The following is a 25745-nucleotide window of genomic DNA, read 5'->3' as shown; positions in this document are numbered from 1 at the left end:
AGAATTGCAAATAGAAAGCCACTTTTGAACAGAAAGAAACAATTCTAATTGTAACGGTACTTTTTCACATTATTATATATATATATATATATATATATATATATATATATATATATATATATATATATATATATATATATATATATATATATATATATATATATATATATATACAGTCATGGCCGAAATTGTTGGCACCCCAGAAATGTTTCCGGAAAATCAAGTATTTCTCACAGAAAAGTATTGCAGTAACACGTTTTGCTATACACATGTTTATTCCCTGTGTGTGTATTGGAACAACAACAAAAAAAGGGAGGAAAAAAAGCAAAATGGACATAATGTCACACAAAACTCCCAAAATGGGCTGGTCAAAATTCTTGGCACCCTTAACTTAATATTTAGTTGCACACCTTTGGAAAAAATAACTGAAATCAGTCGCTTCCTATAACCATCAATAAGCTTCTTACACCTCTCATCCGGAATTTTGGACCACTCTTCCTTTGCAAACTGCTCCAGGTCTCTCTTATTGGAAGGGTGCCTTTTCCCAACAGCAATTTTAAGATCTCTCCACAGGTGTTCAATGGGATTTAGATCTGGACTCATTGCTGGCCACTTTAGAACTCTCCAGCGCTTTGTTGCTATCCATTTTTGGGTGCTTTTTGATTTATGTTTGGGGTCATTGTCCTGCTGGAAGACCCAAGATCTCAGACGCGAACCCAGCTTTCTGACACTGGGTTGTACAGTGCGACCCAAAATCCTTTGGTAATCCTCAGATTTCATGATGCCTTGCACACATTCAAGGCACCCAGTGCCAGAGGCAGCAAAACAACCCCAAAACATAATTGAACCTCCACCATATTTCACTGTAGGTACTGTGTTCTTTTCTTTGTAGGCCTCATTCTTTTTTCGGTAAACAGTAGAATGATGTGCTTTACCAAAAAGTTCTATCTTGGTCTCATCTGTCCACAAGACGTTTTCCAAGAAGGATTTTGGCTTACTCAAGTACATTTTGGCAAACTGTAGTCTTGCTTTTTTATGTCTCTGTGTCAGCAGTGGGGTCCTCCTGGGTCTCCTGCCATAGCGTTTCATTTCATTTAAATGTCGACGGATAGTTCGCGCTGACACTGATGCTCCCTGAGCCTGCAGGACAGCTTGAATTTCTTTGGAACTTGTTTGGGGCTGCTTATCCACCATCCGGACTATCCTGCGTTGCAACCTTTCATCAATTTTTATCTTCCGTCCCGCCCAGGGAGATTAGCTACAGTGCCGTGGATTGCAAACTTCTTGATAATGTTGCGCACTGTGGACAAAGGCACATCTAGATCTCTGGAGATGGACTTGTAACCTTGAGATTGTTGATATTTTTCCACAATTTTGGTTCTCAAGTCCTCAGACAGTTCTCTTCTACTCTTTCTGTTGTCCATGCTTAGTGTGGCACACACAATCAAAGCTAAGTGAACTTCTCTCCTTTTTATCTGCTCCCAGGTGTGATTTTTATATTGCCCACACCTGTTACTTGCCCCAGGTGAGTTTGAAGGAGCATCACATGCTTGAAACAGTCTTATTTATCCACAATTTTGAAAGGGTGCCAAGAATTTTGACCAGCCAATTTTTGGAGTTTTGTGTGACATTATGTGCAATTAGCTTTTTTTCTCCCTTTTTTGTTTTGTTCCAATACACACAAAGGGAATAAACATGTGGATAGCAAAACATGTGTTACTGCAATACTTTTCTGTGAGAAATACTTGATTTTCTGGAAACATTTCTGGGGTGCCAACAATTTCGGCCATGACTGTATATATATATGTCCTGACTATACATTGTGATCAGTTGAATTGCACTTGGATGAATAAAAGTACCAATTTCTTTCCATAAGAGCAACATCTGTGCATTATTCCAACTATTGCTATGTGTGTGTGTATACATATACGCGTGTGGTTCGGCCATCATTGCTGTCTCACGTTTCTGCCAGACCGGAGAGGTATTTGTCCGCAACTCTGCGGATCCTCTTGTGGATGTGGTTAAAATTAACCAATAGGAACTGAGCGTGACGTTCCAACTCCTCCTCGTGGGCTTTGGTCTTGGCCTGCGGGGAGAACAGCAACAGACTGAGTATATGAGACACATGGATATTGATGTATTGAAATGCTTGTTGCGTGTATGCTTGTTTTTCCTTTTTACCAGCCCATACCTTCTCAGCCATCATCTGCAGGAAGACGTCAAAGACCTTGTCGCCAACTGCAATCACACACTGCATCATACCTGTAAAGAACAATAAAGAGAAGGAGAATGTAAATTGTATGTTAATAATGTAGTTGGTTCACTGAGACTGATCACCACAGAACTGTGAAAGGCTGCTTCCTACCAACATACCAGATTTATCTTTCTGTATGGCTCTGTCCTCAAAGTAGCGGAACATGACCTGGAACCGGTCTGAGTCCAGGGAACGCTGCATCCTGGGAGTCGGACATCAGAGGTGGATAAAATGGAGAACAAATAGATGGAATATGGGTAACTGTGGACAAGAAGTGTGCATGGCCATGTCAGAGAGTGAGTTAGATGGTCCTAACCTCATGTACTCCAGTCTGTAGACTGACAAAAGATAAGTGGACATGGCAAAGTCTAGCTTGTTGATAAGAGCGGACACATCTGGGGTGGGGTCCAGAAGGTTGATGATGGTGCTCCTCAGGTCATTCAGCTCAGCCTGAAAAACAACCGCAGGATGTCAGCTGGGAAAATGTATGTGTATGTTAAACTGGAGTGACAATATGAGTTTTCAGGACAAATTTGTATTTTAACATCAGCAGGGATAATGTGCGTGTGTGAGTCTGTACCGGAGTGACAGTGTCATTCTTTAGGGCAGAGTTGTACTGTAGCTCAGAGCGTAGAGGTTCTCCGCTCGGAAAAGTAAGCAGGGGGGACTTGGTAGCAATCTCACACACTCCCTCGTACCACTCCTCTGGCCACAAACCTACACACGCACATCGAAAGCAAAATAAATGAACACTTTTAAAGGTGCCAACTCCTACATGCTCAAAAAGGTTGACAATACATTACATTGATCTGAGAATTGTTAAGATATTGATGCGATGTCTGATGCCCACCTGAGCCCTCCACAGCAAAGCCCATGACCACGGAATACAGCCAAAAGTCTCTGAACAGTTTCTGCAGCCGAGGCTTGGCCTCCTTGATGGCTGGCAAGCGCTTGGTCAGCTTCATAGGAAAAACAGATGAGATAGTTGTTTATGAAGGTTTTTGACATATCAAAATGCTTTTTACACATAATGTTGACAATGTACAAGAAACTTATATGAAATGGTATTTACCACAGCAATAACCGGTATGAGCACACCAAGGTTTCCAGCACTACTTGATGCCTGGAAGAAAAAAAGTTCAATATTCTATGTACAGTGGTTTCAGAAGGTATTTATATCCCTTTACTTTTGCATTGTATATTTTATTGTAAATGGGGAAAAATGCTGTCTCTGACCATTAACCTACACTTAATTACCCAAAATGACTAAATTAGTACAATCTTTATCTCATAAGACCAGAGAATCTTTTTCCAAATCTGTCTTCTTCTTTTAAATGCTTTTAAATGCTGTTTGGCATTTAGACTTTACTCAAGAGTAGAGTTGCAAAATACCAGGAATTTTGTGAGTTGGAAACTTTGCAGGACAATATTTCAAAATACTATGGCATGTTCAGGATTATTCCTGAACCTTCAAATATTTTGAAGAATTAAGGGGGAATTTGGGGAAATTAATCGAAATCTATATATCGAAAATACAGCAGCAAGCAGCGATGCGGGTTCCTGCGATGCAAGATGGGAAAATGTTATAAAAATGTAAATTGTAGAAGATCGAGAGTTGGACAACAAGAGAGCAAAATGCCTTAATGTTTGGCCAACAACAATAGGCTGAAAGGGGATTTGAACTCATGAGCATAAGGTTACAAGTCTCTTTATCCTCTCTGCTACACACCAACTGTTGAGATTTTATTAATAGAAAGGGCAGAGTATTAGCTTTGGTCAGCTTTGGGACAAAGGTTAAGAAACGGTTGACATTTCAAGGTAAAATTGCATGAAATTGTGCATGGTACATCAGAAGGATGTCTCCTTGAAGCCAATAAGGTTTGAAAAAACAATGTGGACATTAACATAAATACACCCCTTTTTGTATTGCATTTCTCATTCCATTTCACCCTTTATAAAGACACATCTGCACGCACACTATCCCCATCCATGCTGTTTCCATCTCTCCCAGCACAAGTCATGCCAAAGCAGAAATGCTGTAGTGGCCGCCTGAGGTTTAGATGTTGTCCAAAACTTGCCTCCCACAATCAAAACATATCAACCGCAACACTGCTTACAGGATTTCTCAAAGGTATGTATTGACTCCCCTGAGTAGGGAGGTCTCTTTCCAGTACCTCAGTCAATCCACAATCAAGAACGGCCTCATTGGCAACTGGGCTAGGGCCAGTGTTGGGGTAGTTACTCAGAAAAAGTAACTAGTTACAAGTTACTAGTTACTTCTAACAATTGTAACTAGATGACTTTACTAGTTACTGCATTTGAAAAGTAACTTCACTACTAGTTACTTTACTTACAATTTTTTTTAGCAAATTTCCACATTTACCTCAAAGATACATGGACAAACATCATGGCCCTTTCATCACTTAATTTTTAAATTTTCAATAAAGGGCATCTCTTAGCCTTTCCACATAGTGTATTGTAATTGTAAACATGTAAAACAAAATGGCATATAAAACTCAGCCTCACTTTAAAATCTCATTGAGTTGACAGCAGTTGAAAGACACCTCTCGCCTGGACATAGAGTGCATTTTACTGTAATATTTTTGTCTTTTCGAGCAACAAACTTAAAATAATGACAATATCGCCACTGGCTGAACCCTCCTGTCTCCGTCTCATCCATTTTCCCGCTTCCCTCCTTTACGCCAACCTAGTATCAGTTATGTGATACTGGGTTGTCAATAGGTGCGTTCAACTTCATGCAGCACCGGAGTCGTCTGCAGTCCGGCTGACTTGAAGCAGCCAATGGCATTCTCAGCTTCAAGGCAGCTGACTGCAGCCGGCTGTCGGCGCCGCCGGCGCTGCATGAAGTCGAACGCACCTGGTGGCTACGCACCAGCAGCTACGTCCCTCAAATCACTCAAATCGGTCTCTGTGACAACGGTGCCCAGACAAGCAAGCACACAGGCATGCATGCAAGCGCCACTAAAAGAGAACTTTTCGGACTGGCAAAAATGGCTTGGGTAACGCAGGAATGCGCGTTCCTGAGGTCTAGTAAAGTAGTGTAGTTACCAATATTTCGAGTGTAATGCGTTACTTTACTTTGTTACCTATAATAGTAATATCGTTACTGTAATCCGTTACTATGTAACTCGTTACCCCCAACACTGGCTAGGGCACAGTCCACGTTCAACTGCATGCGACTATGGCATTTGATAGAAAAGTGGCCGACTCTCTGTTCCCATTAAACTACACAACATGCACACTCAGGGTGACCAACAAGATGATATTAACTAACAAACAATGGGCGTCATTCTCGAACACAGTTAAGAAGAATTTAAGAAGGAATTTCTTCTGAATTGGATTTAGGAAAACATTTGGCATTCATGAAAGTTTTCTCATCCAGGATTTGTTCTAAACTTCAGAAAACTTTCCGAACTAGCAGTTGTAAATCGTCCAGAGTTGTCTAAAATGCGATTCCTTAAAAAACCACAAAGATCAAAGGAATCGCATTTAAGAAAACTCTGTGTTTGAAGTGTCTTGAAGTTATGAGAAATTGTTGGTGATTGCGTTCACATCAACTCTACAGACTATGGCAAGCTGTTTTATCATTTAAGCAATGAATTATTGATATCCAGAATTCAAATTGTTGATATCCAAAATGCAATTCTTGATATCAAGAATTTGAATTTTGGATATCAATATTCATTGGTTAAATGATAAAACGGCTTTTCACACTTACTAAAAAAGCTTAGAATTGTATTTTTATATCAAAAATTCAAATTTTGGATATCAAGAATTCATTGGTTAAATGATAAAACAGCTTGCCATAACAGACATCCTCGGATTTAAATAATTATAATAATTAACCTTGCTTAGTGTGCACACTGTTAGATCCAGTGGAGAACAATTCCACTGCTCATCTTACTGGTATGATGTTGCACCAATGTACCTGTGCACCGGTTTCTTTTAGCTTGGACATAACTTGCGTTACTGTTGCTTTACTAATTGTGTCAATTCTGACTGCACACGTCACTGCTGTTGCGTGCACTTATAAGGAGCTGTCGGGGTGTGTATTTATGCCATTTCAGGAGCACAAGGATGCCATCAGTTTGTCTTGAACTGATTGTTTGATCCGGGTAATCGACTAATAAACCAAAGAATCAAACTCCCTTCCGTTGTCGTGACTTCTTCCGGCCTGCCCTTGTCAGAGAGCCTCCCTATCAATGTTCGAGAATGAGGCCCAATAACATAACAATTTGACATGCCGCATTGCATGCTGGGTACCCAAGAGCGCTGATGCTGATTATCTAGCTGTGCTCCGACTGCGTGATATGACGAGATGCTAGTGGCGGGCTAATTCTCGGAGTCTCCTGCATTAACAAGTTCGGCCAGATTAGCAAGCTATTTTTACTAATGTTTTGTTTGCGATAGAATGGTAATGCAAGTTAGTGTGGTGGGGTGAGCCCTTAATAATTAGCTCCACCCATATTATTTGAAAGGTCTTAATTGGTAGCTCCACCCAGACCAGGTAAGGCCATTTAAATGTCCAAGTGTGGAGCATTACGTGGGTTGCTCCCGTTCAGGGTTGGAGTCGTGAGAGACGGGGTTGGATCACAATCCATGTGGAGCGTTTCCCATTGTGCAGTGCAAAACGTGTTGGATTCTGCGGCATGCCCCTGCTCCCGTTAAGGGTTGGGGGAAGTTGCATGTCGGAGACTGAGCCAAAAGTCGTAATAGGCTTGAGTTTGGACCGGGTGAGTGCCTGTGGACTGTTTTTCTGCGTTTGTTCCCTTCTCCGTCGAGTTTGCTTCTACTGGCCCATTATTGTGGGGGGACGAGGCTAGTTCTAAATAGTCTGGCTGGACTAGCTGGTGACCGATACCGTAGTGTGTATTTGATGTGTGTTATATGTTTGTTTTTTTATTATGACGCACTGACTAACTTTGAGGGTTTATCCCTGTCTGCCTCGGGAGGACCTTCTTGGTTTTACGGAGTTTCTCCGCCATTAACCGTTGCTGTGTAGTTCCACCCAAGTTTTGATTATTTTGTTTCATTTGTGTGAACTTTCCGTTTTTTGGTTGTGGTGTGATTTTTTGGGAGGTTGGACTCTCCAATTAACGTGTGTGCATGTATCTTCTTTTGGCGCGGAAACTAACTCAGACCATGAAAGTTTAGCCCCGGCTCTTAACTGATCACAGTGCATCTTTATATTGTTCCCTTTGCTACTTACTATATAATAAATTATATGTATTTTTGGGGAAATCACATCTCTGTGTGTCATTTAGTTGACTGACCCGTAACTTTTCAAACTGGTTATTGTGCTCAGGCACACGCTTCCACACAAGCTAAAAACGTATTAGTTAGCTTGGCTAAACTGGTTTTCATAGCAACAAAAATCAACAAAAGATTACATCCAAGATAACAATTTCGCCAAATCTGACTGCAGCTTTGTATACCATGTGCAAAGCTAGTCCTTAACAGGTAGGATTCACAAAAAAAGTGTTTCTATTGTTGTTTTGTTATAAAACGTGCCATAAGCCACATCACAATAAAAGCCTCACCACCACAAGAAAAAAAAATCGGGGTATAAACCGTGGCTTAATTCCGAAAAATAAGGTACTACAACTAACCTAACAACTAACAAAACCGAACTTTTTGTTCCCTAACATCTATGGATTAAATAGAATAAAATAGGCTAATCTTGGGTAGACTGCATTGTACACAGGACTTATTTTGTTGTTGTTGAGCTAACCCGTGGATGCATTTTTCAAAGATGCAATTCCATCCCATCTAACAAGGGACATCCTGGGGACGTTCGGCGGTGTTCCTATTTGGTCCCCTATAGGTTATACCATGACATTATCCTTAGGACGTCCTAAGGACGTTGTGTGGACGTTATTAAAGTTCCTAAAAGGTCAGAATTTAGTCAATTATAGACATTTATTTTTAAACTTTCAGGGGACGTTCCAGGAACGTCCCTGGTTGGTTATGATATGACATGATGTTAAAAACTTTCGGGGGGTTCCAGAACGTCATTCGTTGGTCATAACGTAACCACCTAAATTCAGAACGGATATTTTCGTTTGTGTGTCATTCTGTGATGCGACTTGCTCGAGCTATAGCCTACTGTCACTGTGGAAACTGTACAGTATTAAATAAAATGTTTATGTATGGTACCAATAACTTGCATTTGTAAACATTATAGTAATAAATAATTTTGGTATGTACCATCACTGAAACGAAATATCTAAGCTGGATCCAGCCTATCCAAGCTAGCAGCGTCTCTAGAAATGTTCCATACTAGCCTATTACAGCACATCTCTCGCGGACGTTACCGCTCGTGACGTGAACCCTGTTGTTGAGTGAAGCTTTCACTGAAAACGTCGTTGAGAGACAGCAAAACTTTTAGATCCCGCATTCATTTATAGCTATAGACCGTTTGATAATCAATTTGTGTAAATGTATCTTCAACTTAAGTTTTACTAGTATAGTTCTTTGTTATTGTGTTTTTAATAGTGTTTTTTGTGTAGTTGGCTAGTTTAGAGTAATTTAGCGAACTCCTGTGAAGGTGGGACACCCGAAGGACAGAATTTGAGGTAAATATGTTTTAATACAAACTTTAGCTCTACTATCTATGTATTTGTATGTTTATCCAACGTGAAATAGCCATATTGAAAATGTATGTATATTAATTTCTAGCCAATCTGAGTTGGCACTGGTTTTCTAAGTCGGCTAAATTGAGACGTCGTATTGTCTTAATTTGTACAGAAGCTAACAATTTTATCGATAGCACTAGCAAGCTCTAAATCGGATGCCTACACACTAGTGGTGTCGTCTCTTTAAGGATAAAGAAAATACAAAACAGCTGAAGCTACTTTTGGACAGGTGAAAGCTACAGCTCTAGTCAAGTAGCTCTAGAGTAGCAAGCTACTTTTGGACAGTTAGACTAGAGCTACAATGAACCAAGACGTTTTGCAAGAAAAGTTTCATAATGACAGTTGGCTGTCACTGACACTTAGCGTCATTGTTGTCCTGGTTACGGACTCAGAAGCGCATGATCTCTTACGGTGCATTCAAACTGCAGCGTTTTTAGCGCTCTGCACCGCTGGCCTTCCCACAGTGCACCACGCTCGTGTGGGGGTTGGTTAGAAAAGTTAATACAGAGTTGTAGTACTCTAAGGTCACTGTTGTAGTTTGTGTAAAACGGTGTCTTGGACAAGTGTGCAGACTTGGGTTCATGTACTTACAATATTGATCATTATTGATATAAATATAGGTGCTCCTGTCTTGATCAAAATACAGCTTTTAAACGGTACGAAGCAAAGAATTCGGCCTTAAGGGTGTGTTCACATTTGGCAGATTTGGTTAGATAAAAACAAACTTTGATGCGATTGCTCTGTCAGCCAAGACTATAGGCCATAATTACATTTTTGTTCTGGACCAGGAGCTCCAAGAGCACCGAACTACAAGTGTGAACACGACAGTCATAAACTCCACCTGCGATGAGCAGTAGCCTAATTAGAAACGTGCACCATTTCGTGTTGATGTAAACACACAAGCCACAGTCCAAGTTATTGTTCAGGGAGCCAACATTTGAGAGCAGGATAAACAGGACAGCAAGCAGAGATCGTAGCTTCTATCTTAGAAGTTACAAACTCACAGGCTACACTTCTCTCATTTTTGCAATACTTGGACCGTGTCCTGTCAATAAATACAGAACAATAACTGTTTTGCCAGGAGAACAGGTAATCAGACCCTTGAATGTTTATGAGACAATTTCAATAGCTCCTTCTATAGACCTGCTGATCGCAAACTATAGTTTGAGTATCCACTAATCCGCCTTACATACATAGATACACATGTACATTTTCATCGGTGATATTATTGGCTAATGATTCATTAGACCCATGTTTGAATACATGCAAAAATGCTTTTATTAGTTACCTAATTCCTTAATTAATAATATTTGCAATCGTAAATGATTGTTGCCGCTCTAAAATAATGGGACATAAGAATTGCGCTCATACCATCTTCTACACACAAATGTACATATGAAACAAATGCACTTCGTATAATTAAATTCTTGTCATTATTTTGCACATAATTATATATAGGCTATATACATGTATAAACTATACGTTTTAGGTATATTTATACACTATATTAAACTTTGTCTGAAAAACAGAAGACTTGCATACAGGAGCCCTTGCGATATCTGCTGCTTTGGAATGCAAGAAAAAAAATGACCAAACGCGCACCTGGCAGCTATTTAACAGGAACCAGAAGTGAAATAGCCTTAAATGATCTTTTCCCAGTGGGATTTTGAAACATTTTAAATACTGGGTGATAAAACACGCATATCTAAGAACAGTCAAGAAAGCAGGGTCCGGGAAAAATGAGCTTAGTATTAACCAGCTATATATTCCAGAGGAGCCCTCAATCTGTACACTTAACCAACCCGTTTCTCCCACCCCCTAGACGTTTGAGCATAGAGGTGGGTCGTAACAAGGGGTAATGGCCAAATTTGCATTTATCATCAAAGGAATGAGCTTCACACTAAGGCGTGTACTCTAAAGCTGGATCTATTTGGAGGTGGAGGGTCTGTCATGGTCTGGGGAAGTGCGTCAATGCTGTGCATTACAGGGAAGATATCCTCCTCTCTCATATGGTACTTTTCCTGCAGGCTCATCCTGACATGACCCTCCAGCATGACAATGGCACCAGCCATACTGTCGTTCTGTGTGTGATTTCCTGCATGACAGGAACGTCAGTGTTATGCTATGGTTAGCAATGAGCACAGATCTCAATCCCATTGAGCATGTCTGGGACCTGTTGGATCAGAGGGTGAGGGCTAGGGCCGTTCCCCCCAGAAATGTCCTATTTTGGGGGGTCATTATGCATAATTTACAGTGCATCCAGAATGTATTCACAGCACTTCCATTTTTCCAAGTTGTAATGTTACAGTATAGTTGGTTAGGCTGTATAAAAAAACATCCCCTCACTGGTCTGACATGATTATTACATAGCAAAGATATATTCTATACTTATTTGGAGAAGGGAGACAGGTAGAGCAATTTGTGAACATTCTTCCACTAAGTGCCATGCCCACGTTTGAGCCACACCCCAAATTGCTGACTACATTCAGGGTCTTCTCTTAAAACTGCCTGGGACGAATATCTGTCTGTGCTCCAGGTCTGCTGAATCCCCCGACTTGAAATGTCCAGGAACTTGCAAGTGCCTTGGTGGAAGAGTGGGGTGGTAAATCTGGCAATGTCCATGAAGAGGAGATGCAGTGCATTACTTAACACTGGAAGAGCAGAACACCGGTCATTTAACCACAGTGAAGAGAAGACATTTTTTACATTTTCAAAATCACACCGGAAAAAGCTATTTCATTTTCATGTTTCTGTGAAATTGCTGCCAGCTGGGGGTTTGGGCATTTTTTTTCTTGCATTTCAAGGCTGCGATCCTCTTTCTATCAGCAGATGTCGCAAGGGCTCTCTTGTACAAGTGTTCTGTCTTTCAGATAAAGGTTATAACCTAAATAAGATGTATATTTTTTACATTATATGTATAGTTTATATATATAGCCTATAATTATGCAAAAAGAAAAACAACAGCTTAATTTTATTATATGAGGCGCATTTGTTTCTCTAACTTACATGGGCGTTTATACTTTTTTGGGGGGGACAACGGCACCATGTCAGCCGACAATAGAATGTTGATAATGTCGGGCTACGCATTTATAGACCAACTGCAGCCTAACCTCAACATGTGTGACCACCATTATAATTGATTACATTTTGCTGAATGATTGAAGGGTTGGACATCAAACGTTATAATGAAACAATCACCAACTGTCACAACAGAAATTAATTGACAGATTGAGGAAGGCAAGTTAACTCAAGTGCCATCTGGGAATGTTTATATATTTATACTTATATTTACACATTAAGTTTGCAGAAAATTAAAGCAGCTAAAAGTGAGAGGTTTTAGTTTTTTACTGAGTTTATATATCTTTGCATGTGTGTACCTTCAGAGCCGGTCCTTTTTCCACAGCCCTCTCACTGGCCCTTTTACCCTCCAATCCCAGCTGCACAAACAGTTCCAGCAGGTTCACCAGCAGCTCATCCACCATCTGCTCTGCTTGAAGGTTAGCTGCTATGTTAGCGAGTGCGTTGATCACAGCCAAGGAACAATGTCTGGAAAGAGACAGAACACATGCAAAATAACAATAACAGCACACTGTGTCATGATTGACAACATAAGATACTGGAGGTAGTGACTGGTGGAACATCACTGTGTTTTTAGGTATGCTCACCTGTATCCATGGTCTTTATAATCCTTGGTGGAGTAGACCATGGAGCTGGCCTTAACACTGATTTGCTGGAACAGGTTCCATACTTCTTGGTAGATGTATTGCTGATGAAAGTAAAATACACAAGAGGGAGGGAGAAGAGAAAGAAAGAAAAAGTGATGGTTTTACAACTGTTTACAGGTCGTTATAAAGGTGAGTGAGATGGAAGACTGGGGTTGGAGGGGACTCACGTTGCCGGTGATGACCATACAGCCCAGCTGGTCAATGATGAGGACATCCAGCTGGGAAGGGGGCTGGCAGAACTTCTGCTGCAGGATTTGGAGGATGGGCTCCATGACCCTAGGGGTGTCCCTCAAAGCCACCGCGATGTGCCCCAGCGACCTGATGGTGTGGTCAGGGATCAGATGAGCATCCCTGGGAGGGAGAGAGAAAGAATAACAGAGAAAATCAGGGAGGAAGGGGTGATTTATCAAAACACTTGTCCATCACAATGCCTTGTTGTAAAGAAGCTGAACCTAGATACCCTGTTGAAATATATTAGGTTTTTGTTTTAGGCTCCAACATGTTTGCATCTATCCTGGTGTGAATGAACACTTGAGAAAACGAGACAGGACAGGCAAGCAAAAAATGCTAGACCTACTTATCATTTTCCTGTGAGATGTAGAGGCGGTTTGACAGACTGGCGAGGAAAGCCTCTACAATGACACTGTCCATTGTCAGCCCGGCTTTCAGACACCTGAGAGAGGGAAAGAAAGACACAAGATGGAGTTATTATTACCAAAGAAGTTCATTTTACAGCAAATGCTGAAAGAATTGTGATAGACTGAGAAAAGATAGTGTGTGTGTGCATGTCTCACCTGCAAATGTTGTCTATGGAGATATCTCGGAGCTGCTCGTACATTGAGGGCTGGCTCCTCTTGCTGGAGTGAGCGCTAAAGGTAGACTGGGAGTGTTCATTGGTCACATGGATCTTTATGTCACCTGCCCCTTCAAGATAAGAAAAGTGCATCAAGACTACGTTTTCTTTTGAGTTTTTCTTGTGTTTGTGTATGTTTGTGTTTGTGTATGTGTGTGTGTCTTACCAGTAGTGTACTGGCTGTGGTATTTGTAAAGTTTGACTAGTACAGGAGATGGCACCACTAGGAAGTCTCTCAAGGACATGGTGACAGAGTGAGCCACCACAGGAAAGCGTTCGCACAGACGTCCTAGGCCCTGTAACACACAAACACAAACAATTCCTTAGGACAGTGGGACAAAATAGAAAGGACGCATGAGAAGGAAGGAGAAGTGAAAAGAAGAGGAATGAAAAAAGAAGTGGAAAAAAGAGGTGAGGATGATATTAAGATGAAGGTCCAGCAGTGAGATGATGGTACCTGAAGACAGCAGATGAGAAGGGGCATGTGTGCAATGATAACTTTGCTGGATGTTTTGGACTGCAGCTTCTCAGACAGTTTGGTACACAGGTTCTCAGCTCCTGGAGGATCCAAGACAGAGGACGGAGCACAACAGGACTACAACGGTTAGGTTGTGTTATAGGCAATAAACAAAGACAGACAGATGAGACAGAAATACATGAAGAAATAAATTGAGAGATGGACAGATGCACAAATAAATTCGAAACAGACAACAGAGAAGACTGAACAAAACTGAAGAGACAAAAAAGACAGGACAGAACTCACCCTGCTCCTCTGTGACGGCCCACACCATCAGGTCTACACAAGCAGCATTGGCCTGGCAGCGCAGTTTGAGCGGGCTCAGTTCACTATGGAGGTATTCAACGTCGTGGAGGATCCTTTGCAACTCCGACTGACTGCTGCTAAACTGCTCCAAAACAAAGTCATGCACCTCCTTCACGTATCCTGTCTGGAGTTCTGGAAACGGAATTTAAAAAGTACCAATTGAAGAAATGTTTTTACATGTGCTCCAGGTCCACAGGGACAATACAGGTATTGGTGTACTGTAGGGAACAAATTATGTCAAATATGTGACACACTCTGGTAAAAAGGGGTCGTTGTCGGCCAAAGTCATTTCTCAGTTTTTCACAGATTGTGAAAGTGCGGATTGTAAGCTTTCAAATGATGTGTCATACATTTAAATCTGAATATAGTTGAAGAAGATACGCATATTTGAATGTTGGTAAACCTGAAACACTACTTTCAGCTACTGGTTGCACTATCAGCAATATTGCACTATTGTACTTCACTTGTCTTAGGTTAGCATAGGTTGATAAGGTTAGTATAGGTTATTTCAGCTACTGGTTGCACTATCAGCAATACTGCACTATTGTACTTCACTTGTCTTAGGTTAGTATAGGTTTATACGGTTTAGAATAGGTTATTATGTGTATTATGTGTATTTAGAGGTTTAATATACTGTATTGAATATTGTGTATTATTTGTATATTTGGACGTTTTCTATATTTTAGCTTATAATAGATGTAACCTATGTTCTGTGTAGTTATATGCTATGTTATGCCAGGTTGCTTTGCGTTGTCTTGTCCTAAGAATTTCAGTGCCCAGTCTGACCCTGTGTTGTTCTGTACATCTGACAATAAAAGACTTGAACTATTATATTGAGTGACTTCTTCAATACTTCAATAACATGCAAGAAAATGAAAACTTTAAAAAACAAATAAAGAAATACGGAAAATACGGAATGCTGAAAATGGGCCTTTTCACCAGAGTGTGTCACATACTTTGAAACCGCAAAGGCTATGGTCATGTTACAAAAGGTCTCAATGACAAAACTGAATTAATTTGGTGTCTTGATCGTGCAATTTACCCAGAAGTTGTGAAAATATAACATTTGTGGGAGGAAGTTTTCACTACCGTATTTTCCGGACTATAAGTAGCATTTCTTTTCATGGTTTGGCTAGTCTTGCGACTCAGTCAGGTGCGACTAATTGATAATTGTTTTCAATGTTAATTCATACCAGCTGCTTGTATTTCAAATAGGGGAAGCTAATTTTTGGCCTACATCATATACATTTTCCACTTATTTTGCTAGTTCACTGGATAGTTCACCCCTACGTCACTAGCCTAGCCTACTTTATGAATGAATGAATGAACAAACGATCTAACGAAACAATATTAAACTTGAAGGGAATTATGTTAAACTGAAACAAGGAATGTGGTGTGTAATTGTATGAAATGTATGATGAAAATTGGCTAGTAATTTCGCCAGTTAAATACCAAGAAATAGGTTGCTGCAGTTTCTTTGGACTATACTTGCAAAATCCGCGATGGGGCTGAGCTTCAATAGCTTTGGTGACTTTTTATAGTACAAAATTGCTGTCAAAAGGATCAAAAGGAAATGCAGTCTTTCGACAGACCCTCCAATCATCACGCAGAAGCCCAGCATCCATATCAGCCCACTACTCATTCACCCCCAAATCTTTATGATTGCATGATCAACCCTGTAGTGATGGAGTAGTAGAGATTCTTTGAATCTCATTCAGTAAAATGAACAAATCTTTTTTCAAGTCATTTGGAAACACGTATCATATTAGTCCACTGCAAACACGTATCATATTCTCATGTAGGTTAGTGCATGTGCACCAGCAGATACTATTTTAAAAGAAATTCCTGCATTAAAATAATGTATCATGACAGTTTGTATGATTTGGTCATTTATTATCACACGAGCATTTAATTATCATGGCAAACAATTACACTGCACTAAACTGTAAGTGTAAATGTAGAGTGAAAATAACAAAACCAGTCAGTATGATGACTTGAGCAAATATTTTTCACGTCTTACTAAAACAGCGGCCATGCGAAAGGTAATGAGGAAACTGTTTCCTCTACTAAAAAATACAATGCGGGTCACGTGAAAAAAGGATCCAAAGACTCGTAGAAAGACCGAGTCGGGAAATTAACAAATCGTTTGTTTCCTCTAGCTACCAGTACAGAGCCTATGCAGGTCACGTGAAAAATGATCCAAAGCCTCATACTCTAAAGGCCAATTTATGCTTCTGCGTTTTTACGGAGACGGAGACAGGGAACGCCCTCTCCGTCAAGGAACACTCTCTCCGTGCCCTCTCCAAGCCCCTCGGAGAACTCTACGTGCACCTCCTGATATTCTTGACTATCCGTCCGTCCATCATTTTACGGATACCCCTTGGCTGTGATTGGTCCGTATTAAGAACTGCTTGCGTCAGGGGCAGGGTTGCCGTGACCAACAAGGCAAATAGAATCCTTTGACCGCCATTGCTGTAAGTTTACAATTCATATTTTAGCTAAACAGTACATCTGTACAAACAGTACAATCTGACGAGAAATGGGGTGTGTAGTTGCTGAAAATGTGCTTATTTTATTGATGAAACGGCTAATTTGTAAATTTGCTCCGACTTTTCGATAACCTAGCTAGCATCGCAGTGCAGCGCCACCTACTCTTCTGGCAGTGAATTGTTTTCAGCACGCAGAGCCTTCGGAGTAGTATAAATTGAACCAATCCGTCCGACTCCGTGCGTGCGTCTGTCCGTTAACGGAGACGCAGAAGTATAAATCGGCCTTAGCAAAGCTTAGCATAGCTAAGCTACCCCAGCCCTGGTTCGGCTGTTCGTGACAGTCAGCTATGACAGTCGCGCCTCGATTTTTGCATATTTCTCTAAAACTTGCTAAAATAAAAACGATCCTGCTAGATTATGTACACTTTGAGCTGAATGTACATACCTTGTTTGGCCAATTTGGTCGACTGTGGAAAAATAAAAAGTCGAACCGTTTTTAGTTATGGAGAGAGCCATCGCGCTAGCTCGATTATGAGAGATGTAGCTAGAATCCACACCTCAAACAAGTTAACCTAGACGCAAAACTGTATGTCCAATCCAAAAAATAAGGATATTTTCCGAGACCCAAGACTCTGCCGAATCCATTGATATCCTTTAGGTGTCTGTGCGGTCAGAAATACAACTCTTTTGGCAGTTTCCAAAACGTCACCCAATTCCGCTTTCATGGTGTGTGTCTGTTTGGTTGCCACGGTGATGGCGCAGCTGTGATTGCTAACAAGCTGGGCAGAGAGAATCACAAATTTAGCTGGAATCCACATCTCAACCAAGCATATTTAACCTAAACGCAAAACTATACGTCCAATCCAAAAAAATGAGACCGAAGACTCTCCCGAAACCAGACGTGTCCTTTATATGTCTGTGCGGTCAGAAATACGACTCTACCGGCAGTTTAAAAACACATCTACTTTCGAAATTCTCTGACGAATATTACCCACCTCTCCATTGAAGTTAGTGAGAGAATTTGAAAGGCTGCTCTCGCTTCAAGGCTCAAAGCTGAAAATCTGTAAATGTGAGCTCTTTAGTAGTTACATTGACTGAAAGAGAACAAGTTTTCCTACATTTTAAGGTATAACCTGTTTCTGTGAGTTAAACTATATGAACGTCAGGGAATTTGTTTGACAATTTAGTTAAATACCAGAAAAAGAACAGCCAGCAGTGTGCCACTCTGCTGGCTGCTCAATCCATAAAAATCAAGAAGGAGCTACATTTTTAATTTGAACAAAAACCTTAATTCTTTAAAAAGTATAAAAGTGAGAAATACCAGTCATAGCCATCATCTCCTGAAGGAGCTGAACGTTTTGATACAAAAATTGTAGGAATCGGTGAAAGTATGCAGGACTAGTTAAAGGCCAAAAAACGGCGGAAGAACTGAGAAGTTGAAAATCAATAACAGCTTAACAGCATTCTCACAATAAATGCATTGAATAATGCCACGGCATTTTGAGGACGGCCTTAATACCAAGCAACTGTTTAACTGGAGCGATCCAAAATCCAAAGGGTGGGGGTGGGCATTTCCCCCGTGTAAACTTGGACGGTGCACTTGACCGTCCATTTTACAGATCACGATTGATCAAAAATCGTTTTCCGGGTACAGCCAATTTGTTAGAGCTATTTTAGCTAACATTGTTGTTTCTTTAGCAAATAAATGGAAAGGAAAAGAAAAGGAGAAAAACAACGGGAGAGGCAAGCAAATATTGCACAATTTACATTTATTCATTTAGCAGATGCTTTTATCCAAAGCGACTTCCAAGAGAGAGCTTAACAAAGTGCATAGGTCACTAATAATAACAACAAGATAGCCCCAAAGCATTGCGGGTAGCCAAAACAAGAAGCACACATTGTGAACAACCAAAAAATAAGTGCCGAAGGGAAGAAATAAGAGCATGTAGTTACGCAAGTTACAATTAAACAACATGAATCTCTAAGTGCAAGTGTACCTGTAGAAAAAGCAGCAACAGTAAAAATAAAAATAAAATTAACTAAAATAGAATATTTTGCAGTGAATACAACAGTTTAAATCAGTTGCCACTTACCAATGAGAGCAACAAGTCTCTAAGCAAGAGTCATTGTGATCCCACAATGTAGAAGTATAGAATACATAGGCCGTCAAAAGAAGGAGAAAGTTTGCAGCCCAAAGATGCGGCTGTACCAGAGGCGCCAGGTGCCAGTAGCTGTAAGCAGCTGTATTTTTGACATTTAGAAAATTCAAATATCATTCCAAACCAAATTGTTTAAATTTTTCTAAAAACATTATACATTTGGTATTACGGTTAGCCAATATATAGGATGTACATTTTAAATGAAGTAAAAGAAATAGCCAAGAGAAAAAGGCACTCATCTAAATATGCTCAACATGTTTTTTGGCTTTAAATAATAAATGTGCTATGTGGCTCAAATGCAATTGTCTTGATTTTCTGTTTTGTGTATTAAAGCACGCACAGGTGACACAGGGAAAGAGATGGAGGCTGCTGTGGTGACAGGGTCCAGTGGAGAGACTATGACAGGTGCAGCACTGCAACTGTACACAAGAGTCAGTCTGTTAACAGGGTTATTATATGGAAATGAGTTTGTTGAATTGATTGTCATTATTGAACATAGTCAACTGATTATTGTTCTTTTGCAACATCAAATAGCAGATGCAGAAACAGAGACAAGTATGGAAAAAGAAAGTGAGGGAGAAAGTGAAAGGGGGGGGGGGGGGGGCGGGCCGGTCTGTGTTTCAAAGTCCCGGGCCGTTTTTCGGTCCCAGTCCGACCCTGGCCTCGTGTACTAACGCTTTGGCGCCCACTTCAGGCGTATTTGTTTCGCAATTTGCGCGTAAAAGCATGGCGAGGTATGTACAAACATGGCGCACTGAGGTAAAAGCGCGGACTGCCTGTCGTGGGAACTGCAAATTTGGCGTTTTGTGTCATGCATATGTATTCACGGGAGGGTCCAGGGGAAAGTGGGAGTTTCCCATAAAGATGGGAAAGTGAGCCTAATTATGCGTTCCGCGGTATGTACAAAAACTGCCTGTGAAAGCTCACCTCTATTTTGTGTTTGAAATTCTACGCTTTTTAAAAGCAGGCGTAAACCAGGATTGCCCATATGCCTCCTGGTGAAATGGCAGCAGTAACCCGTGCAAGATGAAGACAAAGGCCAAAGGATTTTTGCCACAAGAATCACACTTTTTGAATTAAGTGAACACAAAATTATTACACGTTACAGATTAAGCAGCCATGCAATATTACAGTTGCAGGAAGAAATCAAAGATTGTATCGAATCTCCGACACAGCGTTCACATTCCATTCCAGCAGTTGTTAAACTCCTCGCTACATTACAAATATTGGAATCAGGATCATTTCAAACGGTCATCGCTGTTTCGACTTTGGTGGCTGATCCATGATAGAAAGAGAAGAGAAGGCCCATTCAATTGCGCGTTGAAATGCTCGCAATGTACGGTATAGTGGGCAGAGAAAGGCGCTGATTACCCGATGACTTGCATGTTTTGTAAATACGAGTAAACTGAAGTATCACAGCGTGCGCAATCTGCGGGTTGGCCAAGGCGATAATAACACGTTTGCGAATGTACGTAGGCTACATGAGGCCCCCAGTGTCTTAATTTTATTTTCTCTGGAAATGCGCCGACACAACTTTCCAAAGTTTTGTATGTCTGCGCCAAACATTTCAGCCACAAATGTTTCCTCAACTTGAGCTACTACAAAGTTGGCCTTGTTGAAATAAAATTCTGTATCAGTACTAACTCTCTTTGGTCCAGCTACAAACCTCGGACAAGTAAGTTAACTAATGCTATATAATTGTTTTGCTTTATTGTTACCGAGCTTGCTACGCTTAGAATGTGGCTGTAACATTAGGTTTGCAGCTAACAGCTGTGTTACGGTCGCTAATGTAAGGTAGATAGCATCAAGTATTTGTGTGAATACACATGCTGTAACGGCGAGTGTTGTACACTTCTTTGTTATTTGGATAACCGTTCTGCTTTTGGTGTTATGGCGCGCACGATATCCGCCTTTACCCTCATTGAAATGACTGAGTGTGCACCTCTGCAAACCAGGGTGATCAGATGAGAAACAGCAAATTTGAGGCACCTTACAGCAACAGGGCTACAAGCCATTGCGATACATCCATTGTAAACATTAGCGCATGGTGCTGCCTCTCTCCTCCGCATTAGCATTTAAAGCTACAGACACTGAAACAGCGCGTCTTGAGGACAGCTATTTGTGGGACTGCTCGTAGTGGCTGTAATTATGCACTATGGTTGAATTTCGGGAAAGAGACTTCAGATACAGTATTAGGGGACCACTAAGGCCTATATAAAAGCATCCATAAACAGCATATCATGGGACCTTTAATGAAACATTAATTAAATAGCCTACTGACAGTTTCCTAAATGCCTCAGACGAAGGAACCTTAACATTGTAAAAATCGCCTGGGGAGTTGAATTTTGGTCCAACACTGGCAGGTCTCGAATTGATCTCACGGTACTTTGATGGCTTTGTCACAGTGACTTAGCCTCGGCGCCGTTGGACAAAAGGTCTAGGCAGCCGCCTGTAGCCGGCTGCGGCGCTGCATGAAGTCAGTCCATGTCAAACACACCTAATGTCAAACACGTTGCGGGTTAGGATAGACTGCAGTTGGTTGACAAGATTGCGATGTTGTCCCCAGTCAAAAGTATAAACAAACACACAGGGACATCATAAACATGGTCTAATTAGATCCAGTTATACTGGCAAAATATCTAAGTTATTGTCAGAACACAGTCCAAGTATTGCAAAAATGAGAGCGAAGTCTATAGCCTAGAAATTCTTGGCTATAGACTTGATGTTAGCCTGTTGTAGTTTAGCCTATTCAATTTAACATTTTTTGGAATGACAAGACACAAGGCAAGACAAGTTTATTTGTATAGCACATTTCAACAACAACGCAATTGAAAGTGCTTCAGATAAAACCATTAAAAGCATCAAAACAATGCAAAAGAAAACAATATTAAAAAACAATTAAGAACATTCAATAAGACTTTAAAAACATTCAAAAAGCAAGAAATCTAATAAAAGTTGCAGTGCAGTTTAAGAAATAAAATGCAGGAGTGAGATGCAGAAATTGATATCCTTGAATCTGGTTAAATTAAAGGCAACAGCAAAGTCTTCAAACTGGATTTAAAGGAGCTGTGGGTCTCAGCAGACCTGCAGCCTTCAGGGACCTTGTTCCAGATATGTGGAGCAGAAAAACTGAACGCTGCTTCTCCATGTTTAGTTCTGACTCTTGGAACACAAAGTAGACCAGCCCCAGATGACCTGAGGGGTCAGGATGGTTAATAAGGTAGCAGCAGATCACAAATGTATTTTAGGTGTTGATTCAATAAGAGCAGCTGCAGTGTTCTGCAATCTTGGTCAAACCAAGTTTCAGTTAAAAACAAAAAATCTAGTTTGTGCCTAACAATAAAATCATTGATAAAAAATGTTTTTACCTGATATTTAATACATCTTAGTTTAATGTGTTTAAAGCTCTATTTGCCCAATTTATTTGGACAGGCTTACAAGGAATGAATGTTAAATTTGATACATTTGCAGATTTACTATTGTTTCTTTTAGGGCTGCTACTAACGACTATTTTTCTATTGATTAATCTGTAGCCTATTTTCTTTTCAGGTGCTTGTGCATAGCGCAAGTGTTGCTGTGGTATGCCATTGCAACTTTGCACAGTGTACAAACCACTTTATTGTTTGGTGATAGCGTTAAGTCAAAGTATTCCCATACTTTTGAAGCCTCGGGTATTTGGGGACTCGGGTTTCAGAACAAATTCGGACTCTGCTGCAGCTGCCATGATATTTGAGTGTTGACTGGAGCCGACAAATGACTTGGGCCAACAACGAAAGACGTCATGCAAGCACCAATTACGTTGTGATATTGAAGAAGAACATTTGTTATAATGAATTGAATTTTTAAAAAGCGTTGATTTGAAATATTGATGTCGACGCATTTTCAGCGTCAACATCGTCGACGAACCGTGGCAGCCCTAGTTTCTTATTGCATATTATTGAGTGTCAGTCAATGATGGGCTACTGCATTGAACTAGCCAACTAGTTAATCCAAAATGTTTTTTTGTGTGATGATTAACATCTACCTGGTTAATGGTTACTCATCAATAATCTTTCCTGTTATTTTATACTATTACTACTAGAAAGTAGAGGAGACAATTGAGGAGAGCCATCCCAGTCTGAGTGGTCCTATGCAAGACACAGACCAGAGAGACCCCAGTTACGTCTAGTCCAGCCCAGTCCAGGTCCAGGAAAAACCAAGAGGTGCGTTTTTGCATTCTGCATTTACATTTAACACAGCTGCTACTACATTTAAAGTTATGTTTAATGGTATGGTAAATGTTATCAAGTGTCATCATGGCAAAACCAAATGAGTGGAAAATATACTGTAATTGTGTTGCATGTTAGGTGACTGTCCCCCTTGTAAAAAGAAGAAAAGTACAGCACTGGACCAGCTGTTTGAAGAAACATATGAAGTATGACCATCAAGAAGCTCCAAGTAGAAGGTCAGCGAGGAAATCCTGAGGTACAGAGAGATAATCCTTCTGCCTCTGAATGGCAATCCACTGGAGTGGTGGAGAGCAGAGGTGGACTTACCATTGTTGTAAGATATTGCAAAAAGATACCTCTGCATACCAGCCACAAGTGTAGCAGCAGAAAGAGTTTTCAGTACCGCAGGAGATATTGTTTCCCCTCAACGCAGTGTACTTCGGTGTGACCATGCCGATCAATTGATTTTTCTTTAGAAGAATCTTTAAAAACTTGAGCACAAATGAATTATTAGGAGGTAGCTAATGGATATCAGCATACACTTAATGTCTGACCAGAAAATAAATCAAACTAAAAGAAGAAAATTGAATCTGGAAAAAAAGGGATTGTACTTTCACAGTGTCTACTAATAATTGTTTTTTTCTCCTTATGCTGTTTGGCAGCAATTTATGCCATTACATAAAGTAATAATCTAGGCCAGGATGGCAGTTGTGTGTTTAAACAAAATAATTTGTTTACAGATATTTCCTATTGCTGCTTCTTATAGTTTGCAACTTTACTTTGTGTTTGCAGTGAAAGGTTGCACATATCTTGATTGGTATTATGTTACCTTATCTTGAGTCTGTATGATTTACAAAGGCACTTAATTTGTAGAAGCATTTATTCTCAATATGAGAAAAGTCCAAGGTCAAGCTCTGGTTTATTTATATTTTTTTCTATAGTCATCCCTCAACAAGGGACTTCTTTGGGTATCGAAAAAAAATATTTTATTTTACTATTTTATTTAAAGGTCACATGATATGCAGTTTTTTGGATGCTTTTATATAGGCCTTAGTGGTTCCCTTTTACTGTATCTGAAGTATCTTTCCCGAAATTCAGCCTTGGTGCATAATTACAGCCACTACGAGCAGTCCCACAATGAGTTTTCCTCAAAACGTGCTGTTTCTTTGTCTGTCTAATGTTTACAACGGATGTATCGCAATGGTTCATAGCCCCCCCGTTGCTGTAAAATGCCTCAAATTAAGCCATTCTCATCTGATCACCCTGGTTTGCATAGGTGCACACTCATAGCCATGATGTCTCTCCAGGAAAAAAAAATATCGCACTTGCCTTTGCATGCTCGTAGCTCAGTTTTTCACGGGCGGGCCAGATTATCTGGGTGGTCAAAGTAGAGAGAAGGGCAGTAGCCTGGCTCCTTGTAACATCACAAAGAGGAGATTTTCAAACAGATAAATGTAGCCTTCATTTTCTCAAAGGCGGAGAAGAATACCCAGAGCTTGGTTTACACCTATCGAAAATTATAGCCACTGGGGGACCAAAGGCAGGCTAGGCGAACTCATTAAGGTTAAATAACCCTCAAAGTAAAGTTTTCATGTCATGTGATGACATTTACATTTTTCTAATACTTATTTTATACCGAAATGTATTATTTATTTTTTTCCTTATGGTGTATTTATTTGGCTGCAATGTGTGTTACTGAAATGTATTTTTTATTTGTATATGTGAGACAAACTACATACAGAGTAATTTCACAATAAAATGTTTGTTCATATTCATTGAACAAATGAAAAGAACTCTTTCAGAATATTTTCAATTATTGAACTGCATCGAATCTCATTGAATCGTTTTTTATCAACATGCATCTTTTCTTGTATCGTATCGTGCCCATGTTTCGAGATACGAATCGGATCGTCTTTTTCATGAGAATATTCACACCCCTAATATATATGTATAAACTATACATATTATATTTATACACCATATATTAAACTTTGATAGAAAAGAGAAATCGCAGCCTTAGAATCAGGGTCGGACTGGGACTGAAAAACAGCCCGGAACTTTCAAACACAGACCGGCCCAACCCCCCCCCCCCCCCCCCCTCCACCATCTCCCTCACTTACTTTTTCCATAATTGTCTCTGTTTCTGCATCTGCTATTTGATGTTGCAAAAGAACAATATTCAATAATGACTATCAATTCAACAAACTAATTTCCATATAATAACCCTGTTAACAGACTGACTCTTGTGTACAGTTGCAGTGCTGCACCTGTCATAGTCTCTCCACTGGACAGTGTCACCACAGCAGCCTCCCTCTCTTTCCCTGTGTCACCTGTGCCTGCTTTAATACACAGAACAAAAATCAAGACAATTGCATTTGAGCCACATAGCACATTTATTATTTAAAGTAAAAAAACATGTGCATATTTAGATGAGTGCCTTTTTTTCTTGGCCATTTATTTTACTTCATTTAAAATGTATAGCCTATATATTGGTTAACAGTAATACCAAATGTTTTTTTTTATGTTTTTAGAAAAATGAAAATAATATGGTTTGGAATGATATTTGAATTTTCTAAAT

General features: G+C 40.2%; 1 protein-coding gene and 1 long non-coding RNA gene across 6 annotated transcripts in view; one reads left to right on the top strand and one right to left on the bottom strand.

Moving 5' to 3' along the window:
• pi4kaa (phosphatidylinositol 4-kinase, catalytic, alpha a) overlaps positions 1 to 25745 on the bottom strand; it is a 118622-nt gene that overhangs the window by 66169 nt on the left and 26708 nt on the right. For 3 of the 5 annotated variants that reach the window (XM_084693901.1, XM_084693899.1, XM_084693902.1), the window contains 15 exons: positions 14252 to 14443; positions 13946 to 14046; positions 13655 to 13784; positions 13430 to 13559; positions 13213 to 13308; positions 12803 to 12986; positions 12576 to 12676; positions 12288 to 12456; positions 3327 to 3377; positions 3105 to 3213; positions 2835 to 2971; positions 2571 to 2704; positions 2374 to 2456; positions 2192 to 2262; positions 1962 to 2086 (listed from right to left, as the gene is read on the bottom strand). In XM_084693901.1, the coding sequence (XP_084550027.1) occupies positions 1962 to 2086; positions 2192 to 2262; positions 2374 to 2456; positions 2571 to 2704; positions 2835 to 2971; positions 3105 to 3213; positions 3327 to 3377; positions 12288 to 12456; positions 12576 to 12676; positions 12803 to 12986; positions 13213 to 13308; positions 13430 to 13559; positions 13655 to 13784; positions 13946 to 14046; positions 14252 to 14443 (1813 nt within the window). Of the gene's footprint in view, positions 1 to 1961; positions 2087 to 2191; positions 2263 to 2373; positions 2457 to 2570; positions 2705 to 2834; positions 2972 to 3104; positions 3214 to 3326; positions 3378 to 12287; positions 12457 to 12575; positions 12677 to 12802; positions 12987 to 13212; positions 13309 to 13429; positions 13560 to 13654; positions 13785 to 13945; positions 14047 to 14251; positions 14444 to 17245; positions 17367 to 25745 lie in introns of those variants that run through there. The other 2 variants (XM_084693903.1, XM_084693900.1) reach the window with 2 other exon arrangements.
• Positions 20512 to 24344, top strand: LOC146220827 (uncharacterized). The gene is made up of 3 exons (XR_014750892.1): positions 20512 to 20634; positions 23041 to 23161; positions 23306 to 24344. It is a non-coding gene; the product is annotated as an uncharacterized LOC146220827 (long non-coding RNA).

Source organism: Hypomesus nipponensis, chromosome 27, assembly GCF_054491055.1.
Source record: "Hypomesus nipponensis isolate SF chromosome 27, ASM5449105v1, whole genome shotgun sequence".
Lineage (NCBI taxonomy): Eukaryota > Metazoa > Chordata > Actinopteri > Osmeriformes > Osmeridae > Hypomesus > Hypomesus nipponensis.
Note: the sequence above shows the minus strand (reverse complement) of the source record. Positions and strands in the feature narration are given on the sequence as shown.